This window comes from Colossoma macropomum, unplaced genomic scaffold (genome assembly GCF_904425465.1).
Source record: "Colossoma macropomum unplaced genomic scaffold, Colossoma_macropomum, whole genome shotgun sequence".
NCBI classification, from domain to species: Eukaryota; Metazoa; Chordata; class Actinopteri; order Characiformes; family Serrasalmidae; genus Colossoma; species Colossoma macropomum.
The window spans coordinates 21,534,895-21,556,902 of NW_023494809.1; the positions used below are offsets into that span (position 1 = coordinate 21,534,895).

At 37.6% G+C, this 22,008-nt stretch overlaps 3 protein-coding genes across 4 annotated transcripts; all 3 read right to left on the reverse strand.

Annotated features, from left to right (window-relative positions):
• Positions 1–587: 587 nt before the first annotated feature.
• Positions 588–5,395, reverse strand: c1qtnf9 (C1q and TNF related 9). Its single transcript, XM_036558857.1, has 3 exons — positions 5,098–5,395; positions 4,690–4,752; positions 588–1,758 (listed from the first exon to the last, which is right to left on the reverse strand). The coding sequence occupies exons 1-3, from the start codon at positions 5,342–5,344 to the stop codon at positions 989–991; spliced, it is 1,080 nt and encodes a 359-aa protein (XP_036414750.1). The 5' UTR covers positions 5,345–5,395; the 3' UTR covers positions 588–988.
• Positions 5,396–7,455: 2,060 nt separating this feature from the next.
• tagln3b (transgelin 3b) lies at positions 7,456–12,141 on the reverse strand. 2 transcript variants are annotated; one of them, XM_036558691.1, is made up of 5 exons: positions 12,035–12,141; positions 10,838–11,055; positions 8,996–9,170; positions 8,240–8,342; positions 7,456–8,090 (listed from the first exon to the last, which is right to left on the reverse strand). In XM_036558691.1, exons 1-5 carry the CDS (start codon positions 12,120–12,122, stop codon positions 7,949–7,951), a joined length of 726 nt encoding a protein of 241 aa, XP_036414584.1. In that variant the 5' UTR covers positions 12,123–12,141; the 3' UTR covers positions 7,456–7,948. The 2 variants fall into 2 exon arrangements, with proteins under 2 accessions (XP_036414584.1, XP_036414585.1); XM_036558692.1 differs by having other exon boundaries at positions 10,838–11,069; positions 12,035–12,139.
• A 3,972-nt stretch (positions 12,142–16,113) lies between these two features.
• Positions 16,114–20,773, reverse strand: abhd10b (abhydrolase domain containing 10, depalmitoylase b). The gene is made up of 5 exons (XM_036558690.1): positions 20,642–20,773; positions 18,767–18,950; positions 18,469–18,580; positions 17,789–17,926; positions 16,114–16,830 (listed from the first exon to the last, which is right to left on the reverse strand). Exons 1-5 carry the CDS (start codon positions 20,733–20,735, stop codon positions 16,489–16,491), a joined length of 870 nt encoding a protein of 289 aa, XP_036414583.1. The 5' UTR covers positions 20,736–20,773; the 3' UTR covers positions 16,114–16,488.
• Between the last annotated feature and the right edge of the window lie 1,235 nt (positions 20,774–22,008).

Consider the following 22,008-nt stretch of genomic DNA (forward strand, 5'->3'; position numbering starts at 1 on the left):
GCCAGTAGGATCCCGCCTCCCGCGCTGTGATTGGCTAGTAAGATCTCATTTTCTGCGCGACGATTGGACAATAGTTCGTCTTCACATGCGGTCCGCCAATGGCGTTAATATTTTTTCCACCTGTATTGTGAAAATCCACACACTCTGAGCTTCATCTGCACACGCGCTTTCTTTTATCCTTTATCCATGGACCTTTCTTTTTGTGCATTTTGTCTTCAATGATTTTGTTACACTATGAAATGAAATACTGTTAGAAAGTCATTCTGTTGCAAAAATGTTAAAAAAGTAATGAAAAATAAGAGATATTTAAATATGACTGGGTGTTCACAAGTAAAACAAACAAATTAAATAAATACACAAATAAAATGAGAAATTGTTTAAATATTTGGCACAGAATTTAAAGGGGCATTTAGGTCTAAAAGTAGCATTTAATATGGAATTTGCCATGTCATACAGTATTCAGTCTCATTGGTTTGACAGTATTCATAATTTTTTATCCTTTTTGTGTATCGGTCAATCAATACCCAGCATGCATTACGCAAACACAATTTTTTATTTTGGCCAGAGGATCACGTTAAGCCAGCAAATAATAAATAATTCTGCTTGCAATAACTATAATAGTACATGTTTCAGGGAACAATGCAATTATTTTGTATTACAGTCTCTTGCTTAGGGGTTGGAAATGGCATCACAGCAATATAATCCAATTTAAATATGCAGTGACAGTTGATCGACACATCAAGCATTTTATTTCAATTTACAATAAACACTAGCCATGTAGTTTCACAATACAGCTCATTGTACACATGCACATTGGACCAATAGAATGATGTTGTGGCCTTTAAAATTGATGCATTTCAACGTTCAACATTTTTATAAGCTAACATAGTCAAGAGTTGATATATATGAACTGAAAGAATCTCATTGTAGCTGTTAGAATCAACCGATCAAACAGAGGAGAGGTTTTATTGCATCCCAGATCGTGCTGTCACTCGGCAAAGAGGAGGAACCCAGAAAAGGTTGTGTCATCATCATCATCTGCATAGAGTCCGTTGAAAAACTGTTCTCCAACCACCTGAAGCCACACCTTATCTCCAGCCTGCAGGTAAAGCACGGTGCCCCCTGAGGCTTGGTCCTCATTGTTCTGGTAGTTGTCCATGGTGTGAATGACGCTCTGGCCGTTCTTCATGAGGGCCACTCTGACATTTCTGGAGAAAACAGTGATATGGTAGGTGAAGTAATAGGCTCCGGTGATGGCGCAGGTGAAGCGACCACTTTGGGGGTCATAGTGATTCTGGCGGTTGTAGATGATTTTCTCGAAGCGGATGGGAATGTTACTGGCCGGTAGTTTGCTTTGTGCAGTCAGGCCAGCAGAAAAGGCACTTTTGGGTATTTCAGGCATGTCTCCTTTAGGCCCTCTCTCTCCAATCTCACCTTTTGACCCTTTGTCGCCACGGTAACCAATGCTGCCCTTGTGACCTGGAGGGCCAAGATCACCCTTAGGGCCTGGTCTCCCAGGAGGCCCTATTGGCCCCTGGACGCCTTTCTCTCCCTTATATCCAATGATTCCCTGTGGCCCTTCAGGTCCCAGAGGCCCCACATCCCCTTTGATACCCTGAGGCCCCGGCATTCCCATCTCTCCCTTGACACCTTTAAGACCAAGTGGCCCTGGGAAGCCTTGGGGTCCCATTTTACCAGGTGGGCCCCTCTCTCCATTCTCTCCACGCCGTCCTTTAACTCCATCTATGCCTGGAGCACCTGCAGAGACACCAAAAGATCTTCCCATTCAGGCAATACCACTCAACATTCAAATCTCCATTAAAAAGCTTGTAATCACAAAAGAAACATTATGATTAAAGGAAGACTCCAGTGTTTTTCATCCTAATTGGCAGCATCTGTAGCCTATATTTGATTACCATGGAGAGTTATTTCCTTGTACATAGAAATGAACAAATAATCTACTGACTTAACTTAAAGTGAACCTAAAATCAAAACTGACCATTTTTACCTTGTTAGTTTATGTTCTTGATGATGATAATCAATACTCATCATAGCATTTAAAAGACAGAATTCTTGTTTTCTTATAATCATCAATCAAAATGTATTGACTTTTGACTCTAAAACATCTGATTTTTGATTATATCTGATTTTTGTTTACATTTTGATTACATCAAAAATCAATTACAGGTTTTCAGTTCTTTTACTAAGTACGGGGAAATGCTTCAAAATTATTATTATGCCCTGTTACACCACAATTTGCTTTTACAAGTGGACATTGCCAGTATTCAAAGCTGCACTATATCAGTTTTGGGGATTTGGAGACCTCTCTGGTGGAAATATGCAATTGCACACAATGTGCACATTCCCTGACTTAAGTTGTGTGTCAGTCCCCCACAAGTGGATGAATCTGACGCATTGAAAGAGTATTCAAAGAGAACTTGGTGAAGGATGTGTCTTCTGAGGATCTGAATTATCTACTATTGTAAAACATGTCATCACACCTCTGAGCTTAAAATCCAAATTACTCAGTTTTTCTCTCCTGACTCAATAATGCTAATTTTTAAAATTTTAACAAACGAAATTACATTAAATTTTACACACGACTGCATGTTTTATTACAAAGACAGCATAATTAGTCCTGTTTTATTTCATTTAGTGCAACTCAGCATGTGATATCTCTGAATAAAATAAAATATATAATAAAATATTGATATTATCTTTTTGCCATATTGCCCACCTCTACCACAGACAGACATTACATTAAAAATGTTGTAACATTTTACTAGCTATACCGTTGCTTCCCACATATAAAATGCTATTTTGGAATGATTGAAGATTATGACATTTAATCACTCTGTGAACTGAACACTCCTTTCAGTTTTCAAATTTAACGTTATAAAATAGTGATTGACATGCCTTTCAGCCAATCACAGACGTCTCTAAATACTATTTCCTTCAGCAAATGCAGAAAAAACTCAAATGACAAAAAAACTCATAAGGCTGAATCTCAAATGGCACAATGTAGGGCTTGAAATAATGGCTTCTACACTCAAATACTGTCTTTTTTTTTTGACGAGAATTAATGAGCTGCACGACTCTTTAACATTTAGAGCTGTATTTAGGAGTAAAGGCCTTAGTTTCATAACCTGTGCAGTGCTCTTTGTAGTGAGTAGGGGCCATCTGAGATTCAGCCTTTAGATAGCACAACAAACCTGGAGTTAGAACAATGCTGGTAGTTAATTAGATTTATCAGGCTAAGAGAGGGTAAAATCGTTTTAAAGGATGGTGCTGTTTTTATTTTGTTCCTGAAGCTGCACATTTTGGATTAAACTCTGTGACCAAACTCACAGCTCAGGTTTAGTTGCAGTATTTGCTTGGACTCATTTTAATACCATTTCTAATGTTAATAATAAATAACAATACAAAACAGTGTTAACATTTCTTAGCTCCTCTGAGAGTTAAGAGTTAGGCTCCGTTGTTAGCTTTAGCAATAACTCCAGCGTTAGCTTCAGTATTAGCTCCAATATTAGCTTCATTGTTAGCTCCAGTGTTAGTTTCAGCATTAGCTCCAATGTTAGCTTCAGTATTAGCTGCAGTGTTAGCTTTAGCATTAGCTCCAGTGTTAGCTTCAGCATTAGCTCCAGTGTTAGCTTCAGTGTTAGCTCTATTGTTAACGTTAGCTCATCTGTAGGGATAGCTTGAGTCGTTCAAACATTCTGCTTAACCTAAGGATAACAGACCCCCCCTAAAAAAAACTAACCATTTCCTGTGTTTCAGAAATGTTGTTTAAAGTGCACAATGTTAATGTTATTCCTGAAACACAGAAACATTATTTCTGCCTATGACACTGAGCTAGTGTTTAAAATGTGAGTAATTTGTGTAATTATATATAAATCTACATAATATGTAATACAGCTTATGTAGTATTTTCTGACTTCTTTCATTAGTAACCTTGATTAGTTCAACTATTTGTTTACTTTAAATGTAGTAAGGTAAATCTATATATATACTTTGTGTTAAAAAGCTCCTTGATTATAATTAGGATATAATTTTTTTATGAAAATTATTTAATATTTTATGAGCCATTCATGCAGAAGTCCAGGTAGTTCAAAAACTTTCTCATGCAGCTGTGCATCCAGTAAACAACGTTCAATGCTTGCTTTGTCTTGTTACGTTGGCGCTTATAAATATGTTCATTTTTTAAAAGTTTTCAAATTTTATGTGCTTAAGTACAAATATCCAGCATACCAAACGTCGAATATTTGTTTCCCAGACAACAAAAAACAGTTCATATTTTATGTTATTTAGTATGCCAGAGGACAAGTTTCAAAACAAAACACTGTTGTCAGGTCTCGGACTGAGGAGCTTAATAGATGTGAAAATCTGCCGCTTTTGTATTCAGAGACTGAAAGTTTATTTGGTTTGATTAATGACACCATGGTTTTCAGAATTGTTTTTTGTTTGCTTTAAATTGGCAGATCTACCCCAAACATTTTGTAAAGACAGTTTACTTTTGAATGAAAAATGTTTCAGATGTGCTTGTAAATTTTCCTTTGTGCTACTGAACTTTTTAGTCTGTTAGCACGAGTGTTACAAGGTGAGACTTTTGCAAGCGGTCAATTGTAAAGATCTTTTTCAAACCCTAAAACCAAAGGTTATGTGATGATGAGAAATGATCAGAGATTTGACCAGGTTCTCCTTTGTCTCCTTTTGGTCCATCCTTCCCTGCTGCTCCGCATGTTCCAATGTCACCTTTGAAAAGATAAAAAAGAGAAATTTCAGGCCATTAACATCCTTTATTTCTTTTTTTTGTTTTTGGTTAAAATCTGTATAGAAGTATAAAATCTTCTTTTTTGTTCTATGGTGTTTTGTATTGTATTGAATAGACAAGATCAAGAGTTTTAATGTAGCTATTGTACATAGATACAAATGACGCTCTTTGGACATTTTGTCAGATGGAATTTCAAATACAACTGGAATTTTCTCACGGACAACTCTGCCATTCTCCTTTTTTTGTACCTGTCCGAGCTCATGCCTGGGTTCAAAGGTGACCTGACAGCGAGATTTAAAATCTTTCAGGTTTGGCTCTTTTCTCACCTGGATCTCCTTTGTCACCTTTGGCCCCATCTCGCCCGTCACGCCCTGGCATTCCATTATGTCCGGGGTTGCCTGGTATTCCGGGGTGTCCACACACACAGTCATCACTCTTTTCCCTCCTTCCAGAAGATTCCTGCTCTGCAATGTGGACCAATGCTACAAGGAGGAGGATGAAAAACTGTCTGGCAGATGACATGATCTGTACGATGAGGTATGACCTGGAGAATCGGCCCCAAAACCAGAGCATAAAATACTCCAGAAGTCAGTGAATTGCAGAGATGTGAAATATCTGCAACTTTGAGCATGTGATGACATCAGAGCATCTTAAACGAGAGTCTATTGGTCAGGCAGCTGTTACACAGGTTACTCATTTGAACCAGATTTGTTACACATCACCTGTGTCTCCTTGGTGAAGCAGTTCTTCTACATATTAGGCATTTAGATAATGATCAACTGGGAATGTTCACCTCAGTGACTAACAAACTGCTTGGGCACAATACAATATAACCTCTACTGTCCAACACAGAGCTAATATTAAACTGTTTTGGGGTGTTGCTATGACACCTTGGTCAGGGCTTACACTAGATTGCTTAACAGCAATTAGATTGTTAATCTTTGTTGGATACAGTGGAATAAATCTAGCCCACTGAGATGGAGCTCATCTGTGTTTTTGATTGTTGTTAATGCTCTGGAGTGGCTTTTGCAAAGGGATTGCAGTGTTAAGGTGACCATATGAAACTATGTACATTAATCATGACCATATGATCAGTATTGGCTGTTTTCTGAATGGCCACACTTCATGTGTGTAATATCCAATATTTTATACTTAATATTTCTTGATATTTCTGAGGGGATTAGATAGAAAATAATCCATCTGCATAAAGAAGGGAAAGGTCAAAGAAAAATAAGAGAAAAAAACAGCTTTCCAAAACTGGAGTTTAAAAAATGATTAAAAGACACAGAGAAAATGGAACTCTTAACAACTGTACAGACCGCAGTCTTGTAAGCCGCCAGAACTGTCACCATCAGATAAACAGTACTTAAAGCTTCATCTTTGAGAAAGAGGAGAAAATCAAGCTCCACTCTTGCTTCAGATCTGAAAAAATCCACAAATCTTTCTGTCCATCCTTCTACTGTGAAAAGATCATAACGCTATGGGTCTGAAAAGATGTTTAGCTGTCAAGAAGCCCTTTCTGAGAAAAGAAAATAGAGAAGAAAGAAGAACATTTGCAAATCACAGAAAAGAAGCTGCTGCTGTTCTCAGAATAATGGACGGACCAGACATCAACATCACTGAATGTGTTACAGAAAGTGCAACCAACTTCTAAGACTGAACTTTAGAAGTGTGGAAAAAATATTCTTACAGATTTCTTGACTGAAAGTGAATCTCCCAAAAAGAACAGAAGTTGTAATAAAGGCAAAGAGTGGACATACTAAATACTGAAATATTTGTAATTATATTTAGTTGTTTAGTGTTATTTTTTGTTAAATTATTGTAGGGTGTTCAATAACATGTTCATGTTTGGGTAAAAGTTCTGCAGCATTTACTCATCGGGTTTTCCATAGGACTTTTTTTCTGAAGATGGGGCAAGCCCGTAGCTGTGTTCTGTATTCTGTGTAGATTAAGAAGTACGGACAAAGAATATAGAAGCCCAGTGTAAGTTCTGTGGCACAGAATCAGTCCAAGGCTGACAGCTGAGAGAGCCGGACGTAGCTTAGGCTTATAGCAAACTTTTAGGCAGAACTCTCTTTATGTATGGCATGGCTGTGGCCAACGACAGCACTTTAAGAAAGCACAATGACTTGTGCATAAGCTGTGTCTTCTTTCATCGTAGTGAACACTACAATGAAACCACTGCTTAGGCCACTCAGCTTAAAGAGTATAAGCTATAAGCCTGTTCATGCGTGTTTAACTATTCTGTTTCTGCTTCAGTACTAAATGGCAATGGCTATTGCAAATGTGTTGACCGCACATATAATACTGTTCCCATTAATAGTGGCCTTTTCCACCTATATGCCATGCCCATAAATCGAGATAGCACAATAACTTCATTCACCTGCATGTTATATAATAGCTACTGAATAATTGTCTATTAAGATTGGTATATATAGTATTAGGACTATATAGCTGCCCTCTGTGTGGTGGATTGGGGTAGGATTCCGTGGCCGGGCTACACCATGCTAAGAGTGCTTGGGCAAGACTTTTGACATTTCATTCCCCCAACATCATTAAATTGTACATCGCTCTGAATAAGAGTGTCTGCCAAATGTTAAAGATAAAGAGGCAATTTATTCAACATTTTCATTAAACATCAGCAAAACCACTGAGCATTCAATGAAACAGTCACACACATGATAAACGCATATTGTATATCCAGTTTTGGTTTCCCATAACTCTTTAAATGCATTATTGGGACATTGGCACAGCATCGTAATTGCAGTAATAAATACAGAACAAAACAGAGGTATGATGTATATGTTACAACAAACATTAACATTTTTTTTAATACTGACTGTGTATAGAGAAAGTGGCAGCTGTTTAAATTTAATACTGGAATGATATATATAAATATTAAATAAAATACTAAAGTAGTAAAAAAGAACAATTTAAACATTGAAATGAAAATTAAATGGCATACATTAAGCATGCGAATAATTTATTGATTAACTTTAGACATAGAATTTTGTGACTTGGCCTCTGACAGTGAAAAGTGCTCTACCTCCACCACTGACTCCAACATTTGAGGGTCATAGAGGTGACTGAAGTGGACTCTGCTCTGTGTGGGCTGGGGCTGAATGAGATTAAGGTCTTCTGGGTGTTTGAGGCAGATTCTTAAACCTTGAGACTGGTTTACATGATCTGGCGGTGCATGCCGTACCCAGTCATGCCAGCCTGGGATGCCCCACGGTTGCTGCCCATCTGTAGGCCAATCAGGTTCTGACCCTGCCGCAGCTGTTCTTCAGAAAACTCCCGCCGGTTGCTCTGAGATTTCCTGCCAGTGGAGATCAGATAGGATCAGGCTTCAGAGTTCACATGACAGCGAGATATGAGGAGCCCACTTTCTGGTTCAACCAGACAGGATTTAGCACCATAGTTTGAATTTTCCCAGCTTAGAGAACTCAAAAGAATTGGGTTGCTCACCTGTGGAACCAGTCTCGGTTGCCACGGTAATGTCCATCATCCTTGGTGAGGGCCACACTGCCCAGAGCCATTAGAGTTCGTTGGACAGCAGCCATGTCCTTTCCTGTATTTAAGAAAAGGAGCAAAAATAGTGGTGGTAGTTGTTGTTTTTACCAAGACACTTAACAGTCATATTATGACAAAAAATCAGGGTCAGTAAGTGAAGAAACTGACCTAATGTTGCAAGAGCACATGGAAATTATACTCACTGGCCACTTCATTAAAACCTTACCTTGTTGGTCCAGTTTGTAAGTGTAGCCTATCTGTTTATGCACAGTTTGTGTTAGCCATCTTCTGGCCCCTTCGTCACTGTGCAGTTTCTGACCACAGAGTCGCTCTTCGATGGAGATTTTTGGGTGGTGCAAGAAAACTCTTAAACCAGCAATGACTGATACATTTGTACAAGCACCAATCAATGATCCACCATCCAAATAATTTATGGTGAACTGAAACTGACAAGTGAAGAATGGGGTAAAGGGCCACTGACCCAACAGATGGGCTACAGTCTGTAATTGTACACCAACATTGTGGACATATAGGGTGGGTGGACCTCAAGTGGACAGCAAATGAAAGAAAGTAGGGGTTTTCTAATAAAGTGGACAGCGAATGTTTGAATCAGTGTCCAGCAAGATAGGAAATTATTCATCTTTTTTACCAAACAGCAGGTCAGTTTGAAAGGGTGGGTGATAGGGTGGTCGTAGCATCATTACACTGTACCTTCCCATAAATCTACAGTCTGAAAGATGTCTGTGGTGATGACTCCGTAGGCCTCAGCTGCTTGAAGGAACTGTGATATTTTTTCCATCTGCTTAAAGGCCATCTGAGTTTCTTGGATCTTCTTAATGGGCTCCTTACCCCGCGGATACAGACTATTAATGAGTCTACAGAGGATCTGTACAGAGCAGCAAAGAATCCAGAGAACAGAGACAGCAACAGGGAATACATTACCACATTTCCTCTCAATCACTACTTGCTTCATCAAGTAGAGGAACCTTAAAGGCATCTAGGTATCATAACCCTATTTGGGGTAACTTCACAAATGTGAGAAACTCACAATTTCCATATTCGCTTTATTAAAGGCCCCTTGTCATGGAATTCTGTGTTTGAATGTCATGTGTAAACACTGTTAGAGTTTCAAAATGTACCATTCGCTCCCCAGTCCGTAGAGTCCATATATGGAAACTAAAATGCAAAAACAGTAACTTTTTTGCATTCACTGATTTTTATGATGTCACAAACTCTACCAATAGCAGTTTAGCCCTGCCCATTTATGATGAAGTAATAAGGAGTGTTTCAGTCCATACTGATTTTTCAATTGAGGAGCTATACAGAGCAGCTATTCAGAACAGAGGTCATTTACATAAATCAGTCACAATGACACAGTAACTAAAATAACATTACTAAAGGATAAAGCAACGGTTTTTGACACATGCAACTATGCAGCCATCCTAAGTAAACCCCTGGGAAAAAAATTAAAGACAAGAAAAATGTATGAGATGGGCTGTTCAGTTTATTTTACAGATTCACTATTAATTGATTAATTAATAGTTTAATAGATTAATTTGTGCGCTACAATTTTGAAATGTTCATACAAGCCACATTTAAATTAAGAGCCAATATGGTTCAAAATGGAAATGCCAGTAAATAACGAGGAGAAACCAAAATGCTAAAATGAGGAACAGTAATAAAAAAACAAAAATTTGTCACAAAATCAGTGTTACTGATCAACTGTTTAAATGTGACAATAATCTGAATTTAAATATTAAAAGGCCCGTATCCTATATTTTTCTTGTATTTTATTTTTTTCCTCTGAGGTTCACTTATAACATTTGTGTGGTTTTGTGCATTAAAATGGTCATAATTCATTTTTACGTGATGATTTACCAACCTCTCTTTATCCTTGACCATGTGCTCACTTGCAACAGAGCGACAGGTGACCAGTTATTTCCTTTGGAAGTAGGCAATTTGTAGCAGTGATGTAGCGGCTAGTGAAGTGGCAAATGCGTTTGAGAGCACTCTCATTTGAACAGGCTGGTTTTGTTACTGCGCCATTGTTCTGATTGGCTGCCCTGTATTGCGTCTTATTCCCAAAGAATTCCCTAGAATTGAAACACTCTTTATAACTTCACTGCGAATGGGTGGGGCTAAATAAAGGTGTATGAATGTAACTGAGCTTTGAGTTTTCATCACAGAATTCAAAATAGGCCGTTATTGCAGCTTAGTTTCTATATATTTGCTGTATGGACTGGGGCGTGAATGGTATGTTTTGAAAATGTTTACATATCACTTCAAACTCCTGTATTTCGAAAAAACAAAGGAAAGTTAGTTTTCCATGATAAAAAAAATGATCATGCATATTTAGGGTCATTCGCCCAATAAGTTAGGGAACCCCTGCTTTAATAGGTATACAACCATTATATTATGTGGAAGTTCTTTAAACTTTAAAAATGTTCACACTTGCACATCCATTGAAAGGTTTAGGCGATTCCTCTGAGGCATCACTCCAAAGAACCTTAAGAACACCTTCATTTTAATATGAATATCAGCGTGGTAACTCACAGTGCCATCCATGAGCCAGTTCTGGAAGTTCTGCTTCCCTGGCTGGGGTCTCTCCAGGTTGCCTCCACACTGTGCAACGATCCAGTCCACCAGCCGACTCTCCAGATCAGGATCGTACTTCTGCTCAATTTTCTCCTGAACCTCACGGCTCAGTCCATAAGTGGGGCCTCTGTTCGCCATGATCTCGTAGCTTTTATCACTCCCACGTAGGCTATTATCTGAAGACACGAATCTGTATTAACAGTCATCCATAGTCATGAACTCACTGCTGTTTTAAAGGGCCCATATCCTAATTTTATCTTGTGCTTTATTTTATTCCCTGAGGTCTTATAACATTTGTGTGGGTGATTGATTTTTACATGACAACTCTTTATGTTTTAAACAGGCTATTCTTACTGAGCCTTTAAGACTAATATATGTAAATGACTATTTTGATTGGCCCTGTTCTGTGTCTCATCTAGAAAGCGAAAGCACTACTTATAACTTCTACTTGAATGGGTGGGGCTGAACTGCTGTAGGTTGAATAGGTGAATATATATAAATGTGTTGATTTAAAGAATAAATTGAAAGTGGGCCCTTTGCAGCTTAATTTTCATAGACTGCGAAGTGAATAGCATAGAATATCAGTACTGAATGGTTCAAACTTTAATGTTTAAGTCTTTTATTCCAAAAAAAAGTAAAGAAAATGTAGGTTTTCCATAATATGGACCCGTTAGAAGTCAATGCTACATTTAATTTGACCCAAGCTTATATTAGTTTACATTAGGCATTACACAGTACACTCTCAAAACTGTGTTAAAAACATGATCCTTAACCAGATGCCTCTGTATAATACATGGCATAAATAAGGACAAATACGATAGATATTGAGATAGATTCATGCTTTTTTATAATTTTGACTGCCAATTTAATTGCAGGATGAGCTGACTTTGGTATGCCAGAATAGGGTGTGGTTCACATTTGACTGTAGTCATTGACTAAAAGCATTAAAGCATGAATGCATATGAATCAGTCACTACTTCACATTCATATAGGTTTACCACTCTAAAGAGGACCAGTAAGCATTCCGACATTTATCAAATAACCACATAAATTAGTATAGTGAACCAGTTTAAGACATACTTGCATAAAGGCTATACAGAAAAAGACATGCACTACTACACTCACACACTATGTAGTAAGATGGAAAAGGCCTACCTCTAACAGAAGTGCTTGCTGTCTGTAGCTGTTGTGCTCTGTGTCTTCTGTCCTGTGCACGCTGCCTGAAGATGCTGAAGTGAAGCATCCATGCAGCTCAGGGCGGGGCCGGGCTCACACATGCTCTCTTCTGGCCCACGGGGGCCATTATATAGACACGCGTCACAGGGAGGTCTCGGGAGATGTGCCAGTGCGACACTGTGACAGATGTGACTGGATAAGTGCTGAGCCATATGTTAACATCAAGGCTGGTTACCTACTGGTTTCTAAAGATACGCAACAAATAAAGACCATATTATTTAGACTGGATGTAGAGGTGGTCATTATGGTGGTCATTATCACCATACAACAATACTTGTTTTAGCTATAATAACATTATTAGATAACAAATAAACAAAGTCACTCTTATAGCATAGAATACCAGTACTGAAGAAACACAGATTTATTAGCTTCATTAAAGGGCCTCATTTTTAAATATATATAATAAAAGATTCCCGTAGTATGTAAACACTGGTAAAGTTTCCAATACGTTCACTCCTCAGTCCATTCAGTCCATACATGAAAACTAAGCTGCCTGTAGTGAATGTACTGTTTTTGTGATGTCACAAAAAACAACACATTTACATATATCCACCTATTCAGCCTACAGCAGTTTAGCCCCACCCGTTTACAATAAAGTTATAAAAAGGGTTCCAACCCAGACTATTTCTTGAAAGATGGCAGTCAATCAGAGCAGAGCTGATTTGCATATGCATACATATAGTAATATACAAGTAAAGATGTTACTGTTACACTTTATAAAAGACTGCTTTAAAACAGCACAGTGGAGATTTGCCTGATTCATTCAACTGACACACAAGCCATGAATACAGTATAAGATATTGTTCACTGTGATATATTTGGAAAATATTGTGATATTTATCACCTGGCACAACATATGTAATTCTCCTTATTTTTAAGACATGCTATGCTAGCTGAAGGATCCTGAAACTCCAGGAGAACATTTTAATAATGGTAGCAGTCATTTCTAAGGCTCGCCAGCATCAGTAATGGTGAGCCAGGCCGAGTCCAAATTAGATTATGCACATTAGTGCTGCAGATAGAGGCTGCAGCTTCTACCCAACAGAGCACCACAATGTACAACACAATGTACAATACGGAAGATGAAAAGCAACTCATCATCTGATTTTCTCAATAAGTGTTTTTTCGTGACATGTTGGGAGCTCATATTGTTGCTGCATTTAGGCTCTGTTAATATTTATATTTATATATATATATATATATTTCATTAGCATTAGCATTCTCTCAATAGGTTTCTGTCTCTCTCTCTCTCTCTCTCTCTCTCTATATATATATATATGTGTGTGTGTGTGTGTGTGTGTAGCCCCTTTCACTTGTTCCTGTCCATTCATGGTTTTGTCTTCATTGGCGTAACAGGCTGGAAGCTGTGGACCGAGTTTCTCATCCAAACATTAGGCCACGCCCAGACAATTCTCAGATAGAGCTGATCAGTGTTTTCTATGCCATGTTCAATTATATTTCTGTCTTATTCTTTTCATTTTTGATTGATGTTTATAACACTCAATTTTAGTATCATACAAACAAGTTATTATGTTACTAATAGGTAATGCCTGTCCACATATGTGATGGTCTGTCCCAAGACCGGGCAACCAATTAATTTCCTTCAGCTCTAGACATTTTGAACATAATTTGGTGTATCTCATTTCTTCTTCTTTAATATTTTATAAATAATACTTCACAAATTAACATTTATCTAGGTTATGTACATTTTTGGTTTTCAAGTTTTAAATGATAGTAAAACAATATTGTCAAAAATTATATTTATATATAGGAAAAAAATATGTTAACTATGCTACCTGTCAACATATCAACCCAGTATGGTTGACTGTTAATATGTTCAGTCAACTGTTACTCATGTCAACTAGGTTACTGTGACTGTCAACTTGCACAGCCCTTCCTACAAAAAATGATATTTTTACCTGATATTAAAGGGCCCATGTCATGGAAAACAGAATTTTTGTAGCTTTAATAAAAGTGTATTAAAAAAATGTAGTACACAAACACAAAGTTTCAAAAATACTATTCGCTCTCCAGTCGATACAGTCGATATATGCAAACTAAGCTGCAAAAACAGCTCTTTGTAAATTCACTGTTTACCAATGCATTTCAATAAATCTGCCTATTCAGCCTACGTAAGCTGTATGCAGCATACAACTATGTAAATGACATTCGTTCTGATTGGCTGCCCTGTATTATACCTCATCAAAAAGCAGTACGGGCTGAAATATGGCTCATAACTTATTTCAGGCATATTTCATGTGGGGAAAATATGTGCAAAAGTTATGGCACATTTTATATTTTATGTTTTTTTCCTCCAATATGTTAATTTCAGCAAATAACTAGAAATTGTGCCACATTTGTTTCCTGTAGAGGATGTGTTGACTTATTTTTACTTTCAAACTCTTGCATATAATTGTATATATATATATATATATATATATATAAATATATCACTGTTGTCTTGTATCTCCAAAATGGTAACTTTACAGGAGGAGAAAAAAAATACCTTACTTTTAATGTAAGTCAAAGGAACCGGACATTTTTCCAAGTAATTTTGGGCCCTTTCTTTTGGTCCATTCATCATGAAAGTAATGCACAACGTAAAAGGCAACAGGCATTTTCAAATTATGACAAAAACTGAAAAACTACAAAAATGGAGATATGAGGTTTTGTTCAGACAGCAGCGATATATTAGTCTTAAAGGCAGAGTAACAAAGACATTGTGTTTAGTTGTAAGGGTTGAAGACAGGTTGGAAAATGGTCATGTAAAAATCAATTCTGACCGGTTTTGGTACATAAGCCCACACAAATTTTATGAGTGGACTATATTATATAATAGAAATATAATACTTGGAAAACTAATTGATTAAAAAACATAAAAACACATTCTTGTACCTTTCGCATGATGTCAAATGTACCCTAACTACAGAATGCTGCAGTATTCTGTGCATGATAAAAGAACGTGTGCATTCCAGCATTAAGCTTCTGCTAATTTAGAACTGAGTGATTGTGTGCCATTGGTGAGCGGCTGAAAGGTCACTCTGGTAGTTAAGAGAGTGAGATCACAGCTGGAGGACCGAGTCCAGGCCTCTAATCAAATGTTAATAAACAACCAAGCGATTCCTGCAGCAAGTGGCTCAATACTTCCATCCTACACATACAAGCGTGTGGGTAGATTAAATCAAAAGGTCAGCCGTGACATATGTGTTACTGTGAGTAAACGGAGTCGACTGGTCGGCTAATTTAACTGCAACAATTCGAAACAAATCTCTGCCCACTGAGGGTGTTTATAAGCCAGTTATAAATCTATAGAGAGCACTATCGAAAAAAGAAGCTCAGAGGTTGATATAAAGTTCTTATCCAGAGACATGGAGTTAAAAGTTGGTAAGATCACTGATAAACTAAAGTGAATGGTAGGAGACCACCCTTCATTTAATTTCCTGTCAAAACGGTCATTAAGGTCATTAACTTTTCAATGTCAGGAAAAAAGTAGAACACACATTTACCAGAATATTACACAAAAGCCTAAACAACTAAACATATTTTTTAATATTTAGTGTGCCCACTTTATTACAGCTTCCATTCTTTTCAGGAGACTTGCTTTCAGTTTTTCAAAGAAATGGGATATTCTTCTAAAGTTCAGTCTTGGAAGTTGGTTTCAATGATAATTCAATAATGTTGAGGTTTTCTTTTTGCAAGGAAATTTTTCCTCTTCCTTACATAAGTGGATTATCTTCTAATCTATTCAGAAACATCCCCTGAAAAATGAATAACTTGTACTTAATGGCGGTTTTGACTGGAAATTTGAAGGATGGTCTTTGACTTTTGCACAGTATGATGTCAGTTCATGAGCCTAAATGGGTCATGTGGTCATTAATAACACACGTTTCATTATATGGTCATAAATGCTTCAATGTCTTTGCAATGTGTATACATACATATACACACATATATAAAACCATATATATGTAAATCCTATACAGACAAATGACTGCCAATAAATTGATATAAAGAGGTTTTATTTCCTTAATATACTTTGATTAAAAAGGCACAGGAGACCAATATAATAGACCAGCATAACAATTCTGTCAAAAATGAAGCAGCTTTTATCAGAGAACTGAGCTACACAGCGTTGAAAAGTAAACAGAAACAAGTAATAAAAAAAGAAAAGAAAAAACACTGTGAAGGCACTGAGGAACCAGGTTTTAAGGTTTGGCGTTTTTCCTTTCTCTCCACAAGTCCTCTCTCCTTTTTCTCCTCTTGTTCTTGTCTTCGCAGCATCACACCTTTGAGGACAAATAGGTGGAGAGGGTTTGGCAAAAGGAACCGGGGTCAGGAACATGCCACTTGGCAATAAAACCGCATATTTTGGCTCACACCATGGTGGTCAGCTTGTCTATGAGATCATCGATGGTATAGACCATGAGCTTGATGTCGTCCTTCTCGGCCATGCGATGCTGGCCGTGGCGCCGGAGGATGATGTCCACGTCGGCGCTCAGCACGCGCTCAGCTACCTGCATGGAAATGTGCCAAGGCACGTCCTCATCTTTCAGGCCGTGGATGAGGCGCACGGGGCAGGTGATGGGGATGGGGCTCTGCAGGATGCAGTGGTTCTCCGCCTCCTTCAGGAAGTCCATGCTTACCGCATAGATACCCTCTTCATTGCTTTTTGTCGGGATCGTCCAAACGCCCTTGTCTTCAAACTCTTTCCTTGCCTGATGTGCGGGGAACAAAAGCAACAACTTTAGGAAGAAGTGTAAATCTCTGACCCCATGAAGACTCGATTCAGTTATGATTCTTTAGAAAACAATCCAATGAATCATGAACTCTCAGATTTCACTGGAATTTATTAGGTTTGTCACAGTTATTACATAATTGCCTGATTGCAGTTGTTAGTTGTTCGATGTGCTTGAACAGAATTCAGTTGGGTTCATTTTTAAAAGCTGATGCAAGTATGTGTGAATTAAAGAAATCAGAACAGAAATTAAGGAGAAACATCACAAGTCTTATGAAAACAGATGTTTTAAGTGCTCTAATACGTTTAGAGAGCTTTCGTGAGTAATGCTTGTGTATTTGAGCTCAAGCTGTTTCTGTCTTCAGTTGGGAGCTATTAGGTATAGACCATTAGGAAGGAAGATAATTAATCAGCCACTCTGGCCACTTTAGGCTTGTACTTTTAATATAATTTAACTCTCTCTCTCTCTCTCTCTCTCTCTCTCTCTCTCTCAACAATTAAACTGTTAATCACAATTAATTATATGACAATTAGAGGCCTAAATTTGATTTTATTGTTTCAATTTGTTCTTAGGATTATGGAATAATTCAGAACTACTCAAAAATACACAATACAGAAATGTGACCGGACTAAATGGTAGTGGAATATAATAATAAAAACAATACTTAAAACAAGACAAAAACCTCAGAACTTTACTGAATGTTGATTATAATCAACTACAATTGATTTTAACATTCAAAAATCTGTTGAATTACCACCAGATTGATTGATGACGAAGCATCAATGCATTTTACACCCTTGGTTTTAGGGCAATTTTCAAATTATTGCTGCAATGTTGCTCCCCTAACTGTCAACTGGCTTCAGAATACCCTTTTGGTCTCACGCAAGTACACATTTTTATTGTTTCACCTGGACATATGGTGGTAACTACTTCTTACCTCTAGAGGAAGTGACTTAAAAGCTGTAACAAAGTGATCAGCTGCTGTTGAGATGCCCACCAAAGCTTTCGTCTTCTCAGGTCGGGCGATAGCGGCAAGTAGCATAAGCCAGCCACCCATTCCAGAGCCCACCAAGATCTACAGCAAATAACATTAAGAAAACATATTGATAAAAAATGAACTAAATACTACATAAACTACAAATACAACAACATTACTTAATTAACCGATTACATCCAGATCAGCTATAATCAAAATCAGAATTGCTTAACATATTGCGAGTAGTAAGGAAAATAAAAAGGTCAAAAATTATTGAATACAGTGAAAAAAAAAAGTATTTGAAAGCAGTGGCAGTTGAAAGCTGTGTACATGGCTCAGCTTTTCCAAACTGTCTGAGTTATGCAACAAAGGAGGGGCCTACAAGTTCCTACTATGATTTGGATGCACACGTATAATACCAACATGCATAAATGAAAATGGAAAACGAGACTAGCGTGAAGAAAACTGTGCCAACCTGATAAAAATTTAAAACACTACTCTTAACATTCTTTGCAGAAAATTACTCCAACAGCTTATTGACCTGCATGCACCACATCAGCGACCTCTAGTGGTCATTGAAGGTCACTACTTAGCAACACTGAAAAAAGACATTAAGGAGAATATAAATAATTAAATTTAACCTGAGGTCCTTCAGCAACTTCATCTAACATAAAGAGCACATCCTTCTTCCAGGTTCCAATAGTGCCCTCTGAGAAGACGCCTTCTGAAGCTCCATGGCCTGTGTAATCGAACCTAAACAAATCACACAAACTCATTAACATCCTACACTAACATTCACTCATTTACTTATTGATATTGAAGAGGTGCCTGCTGGATGCAGAAATGCGCAATTTAATATGACTCTGAGAAATCAGGCTGCTAAGTGTCTTCAAAAGCCATGAGTGCATACTGTAGTGCAGATCAATCCCATATATTTACCTCAGATAGGAATGGCCTAATGACTTGCAGAAATCCTGTAATGCTTCTGCTTTCTGTCCACTCATATTCGAGCCATATCCAGGCAAAAACACCACTCCTGGGCTCTTGCCCTTTATTCTGCGATACGCCAGCTTTGGCAAGTCTGGCCGTGATATGTACTGTACACTGGATTTCTGTCTGGCCCCTGCAAAAGAATGCCAGACTGGGTTAATTTACAGTTTATATAAAGAAGCTTCAACTTTAAAGGCCAATATCCTACATTTTTTGAGCACTTTTGACAAGTGGAGTTTTATGTACCAAAAATAGCCATAATTCATTTTTACATTACCATTTTCCAACCTCTCTTTACCCCTCAGAATTAAACAGTCTGGATTGTTTCTTGTCTTCAAAATTGATATTTGTAAATTACCTCTGTTCTGATTGGCTGCCCTGTATTGTGCCTCTTTCAAAAAGCAGGCAGGTACTGAAACACTCCTCATAACTTCACCGTGTATGGGTGGGGTTAAACTGCTGTATGATAAATAGCCGGATAGATGTAAATACGTTTTGTACAGTTACACCTTGGGTGAACATCTAACAGAACCCATTCATTTTTTCACAGTTTGTTTGTTTTTTTGATGACATGTAATTTTAACACTTTTATTAAGAAGCTAATTTGAATTTTCTATTGTTTCCTTGGAAAAATCATTAGTCTCATGTGCCCTAAAGACAACATTTGGTTTGGCCACATGGTTTGATTTATCAGAAATTGAACAAATGATGGACTACATGGATAAAAAAAAGATATGGGCATTAATAGGTTAAGCTATAATGTTACATTATTTTTTCAACCAGCTCTTACAAGCTTTTTCAGGTGCAGCCTGATTTCATGAAGCAGGTCTAGTTGTGTATGTAGATGTGTTTTGAGATGCAGAACTTTCTATGACACTTATATCTGCTTATGGGAGAACTCCAATTCTTTTAAAATTTCTGCATAACTCAGTGGTTGAAATAAAATCAGTCATTCAGAGTGGTTTTATGTAAAATGGTTCATTGTAGAGACTTGGAGACCCCGATTTCTTTACAGTGGTGGTGATGGGAACCAGGGGGTCCTGATGTCTATAACACAGATGCAGCCATTTTATTTACTATCCAAAGCAACCAGTGAACCTATAAGTGTCTTCTGAGTTCTTTATATGTAATGTTGATGATGGTGAAATAGTGAAAAATGTGAAATATGTTTTCTTTGGGGACTATTTTACCTAAGAACACTCTTCATGTATCCCTTCACCACAAATAGATTAAAATAAACTGATTGCAATACGTTTTAGGCCACAACTTTATGACTATTTATAACTATTTCATGTAATAATTTCTCTGAGAGAGCTTTTAGAAGCATTAAACACTTCAGACGTCTGGTTCCTATCACAACCACTGTGAACATTTGTGACTCGGCAAGTTTCTCTGGAACGAAGCATTTCACAACAGACCACTCCGAATGGCTTTGTTTACATCTTAACCATTAAATTCACGCAGAAATTTTGAAAAATTGGTGGAGATGCCTTTTAATGTATGCCAGTTTTAAGTACAATATTTGATATTTACACATATAATGCTCGTACTGATAATACGAACACTCATAAAACAGCAAGTTGGATCGAAACTACACTTGGGAACTGATCGCATGTAACTGTTACAGAGTTTCAGCGTTAGGACTAAAACAGAGCGTTTTCAGCTCAACCAAAGAGGAGCAGAAACACTGTGTACATAACAGCTCACTGCTGGAGGGGCCTTTCATGCCACACCCCCTCTTTTAGCCTGGATTTTGACGACAACCAAGCCGATACTCTCCCACTTCTGAGTACAGCGACTTCCAGTCATTTAGCTTTTACTCACCCTGGATAAACTTTGTTGAAAGCAGGCCGACCGCTCCATTACCTACAGTCTGAAAAAGCCCCCTCCGCCAGTGTGTTAGCACTGCTGCTGCCATACTGCGCCACCCTCCGCGGAAGTATCGCGAGATTTGTTAGGTTGCCATGTACTGAGGAAAACATATCTTTCAGGTTGCCTGACAAGTAAAATTCACTCAAAAACTGCAATTCTGTTTTGGTTAAAGGGGAACTTCACCGATTTTTCCAAAAAATTCGACACAATTAAATGGTAGATGTAAACAAAGCCTTTTAGAGTGGTTTGGTGTGAAATGCTTCGTTTAAGAGAAACTTACAGTCAGAACTGTTCACAGAGGTGGTGATAGGAACCACTCATCCACCTCCAAAAGCTCCCTCACAGAAAGTTATTACATAAAATATAAAACACTCTGCCTGATGTCTAACACATTTTTTATGATAGTTTTATGGTTTTGAAGGTTTCGGCTTGAGATGTATTTTAATCCATTTGTTTGAATCTATTCATAGTGGAGAGGTACGTGTAGGGCATTATGAGACAAAATAGTCCCCAAATAAATTAATGACTACCATCATCATTACATATAAAAAACTCAGAAGGCACGTGTAGGATCATTGGCAGTTTTGGAAAGTAAATAAAATGGCTATATTTGTGTTGTACACATTGTGACCCCTGGTTCCTATCACCACCACTGTACAGAAACCAGAAGTCTGTAAGTTTCTTTACAATGAACCATTTCACAACAGACCGCTATGAATGACTTAAATCTCAAGGACGGAAGTATTCAAAAACTTTGAAAAATTGGTGGAATTCCCCTTTAATAGTACCAACCGGACAAAGATGTTACTTACTCTTTACTTTCTGTGCAGCCCTTTGAAAAACTCAAATGAACGTTGGTGGAGTAGTTAAATGTTCTGTTTTCAGAGTTCAAAGGGACATTCCACCGATTTTTCAAAATGCATAATTTAGTCATTGAAATGTAAACGAAGTCAATCAGAGTGGTTTGATGTGAAATTTTTCATTGTAGAGAAATTTCTTTACAACGTTGGTGAACAAGAAGTCAGGATGTGTACATCGCAAATGTAGTTAACAATTTACTTTACTATCTAAGACGACCAGTAAACCTGCACTTCTGAGAGTTTATATGTGATGCTAATAATGGTAATATATGAAAAATACATATTCTTTGGGCACTATTTTGAAGTTCATGCCAAAACCTCAAAACTATGTCTCAGACATCAGTCAGTGTATTCATAACCATTTCATGCAATAACTTTGTGATGTTGCTTTTAGAGGCATTAAATGCCTCAGACGTCTGGTTACTATCACGACCACTGTGAACAGTTATAAGAGAAACA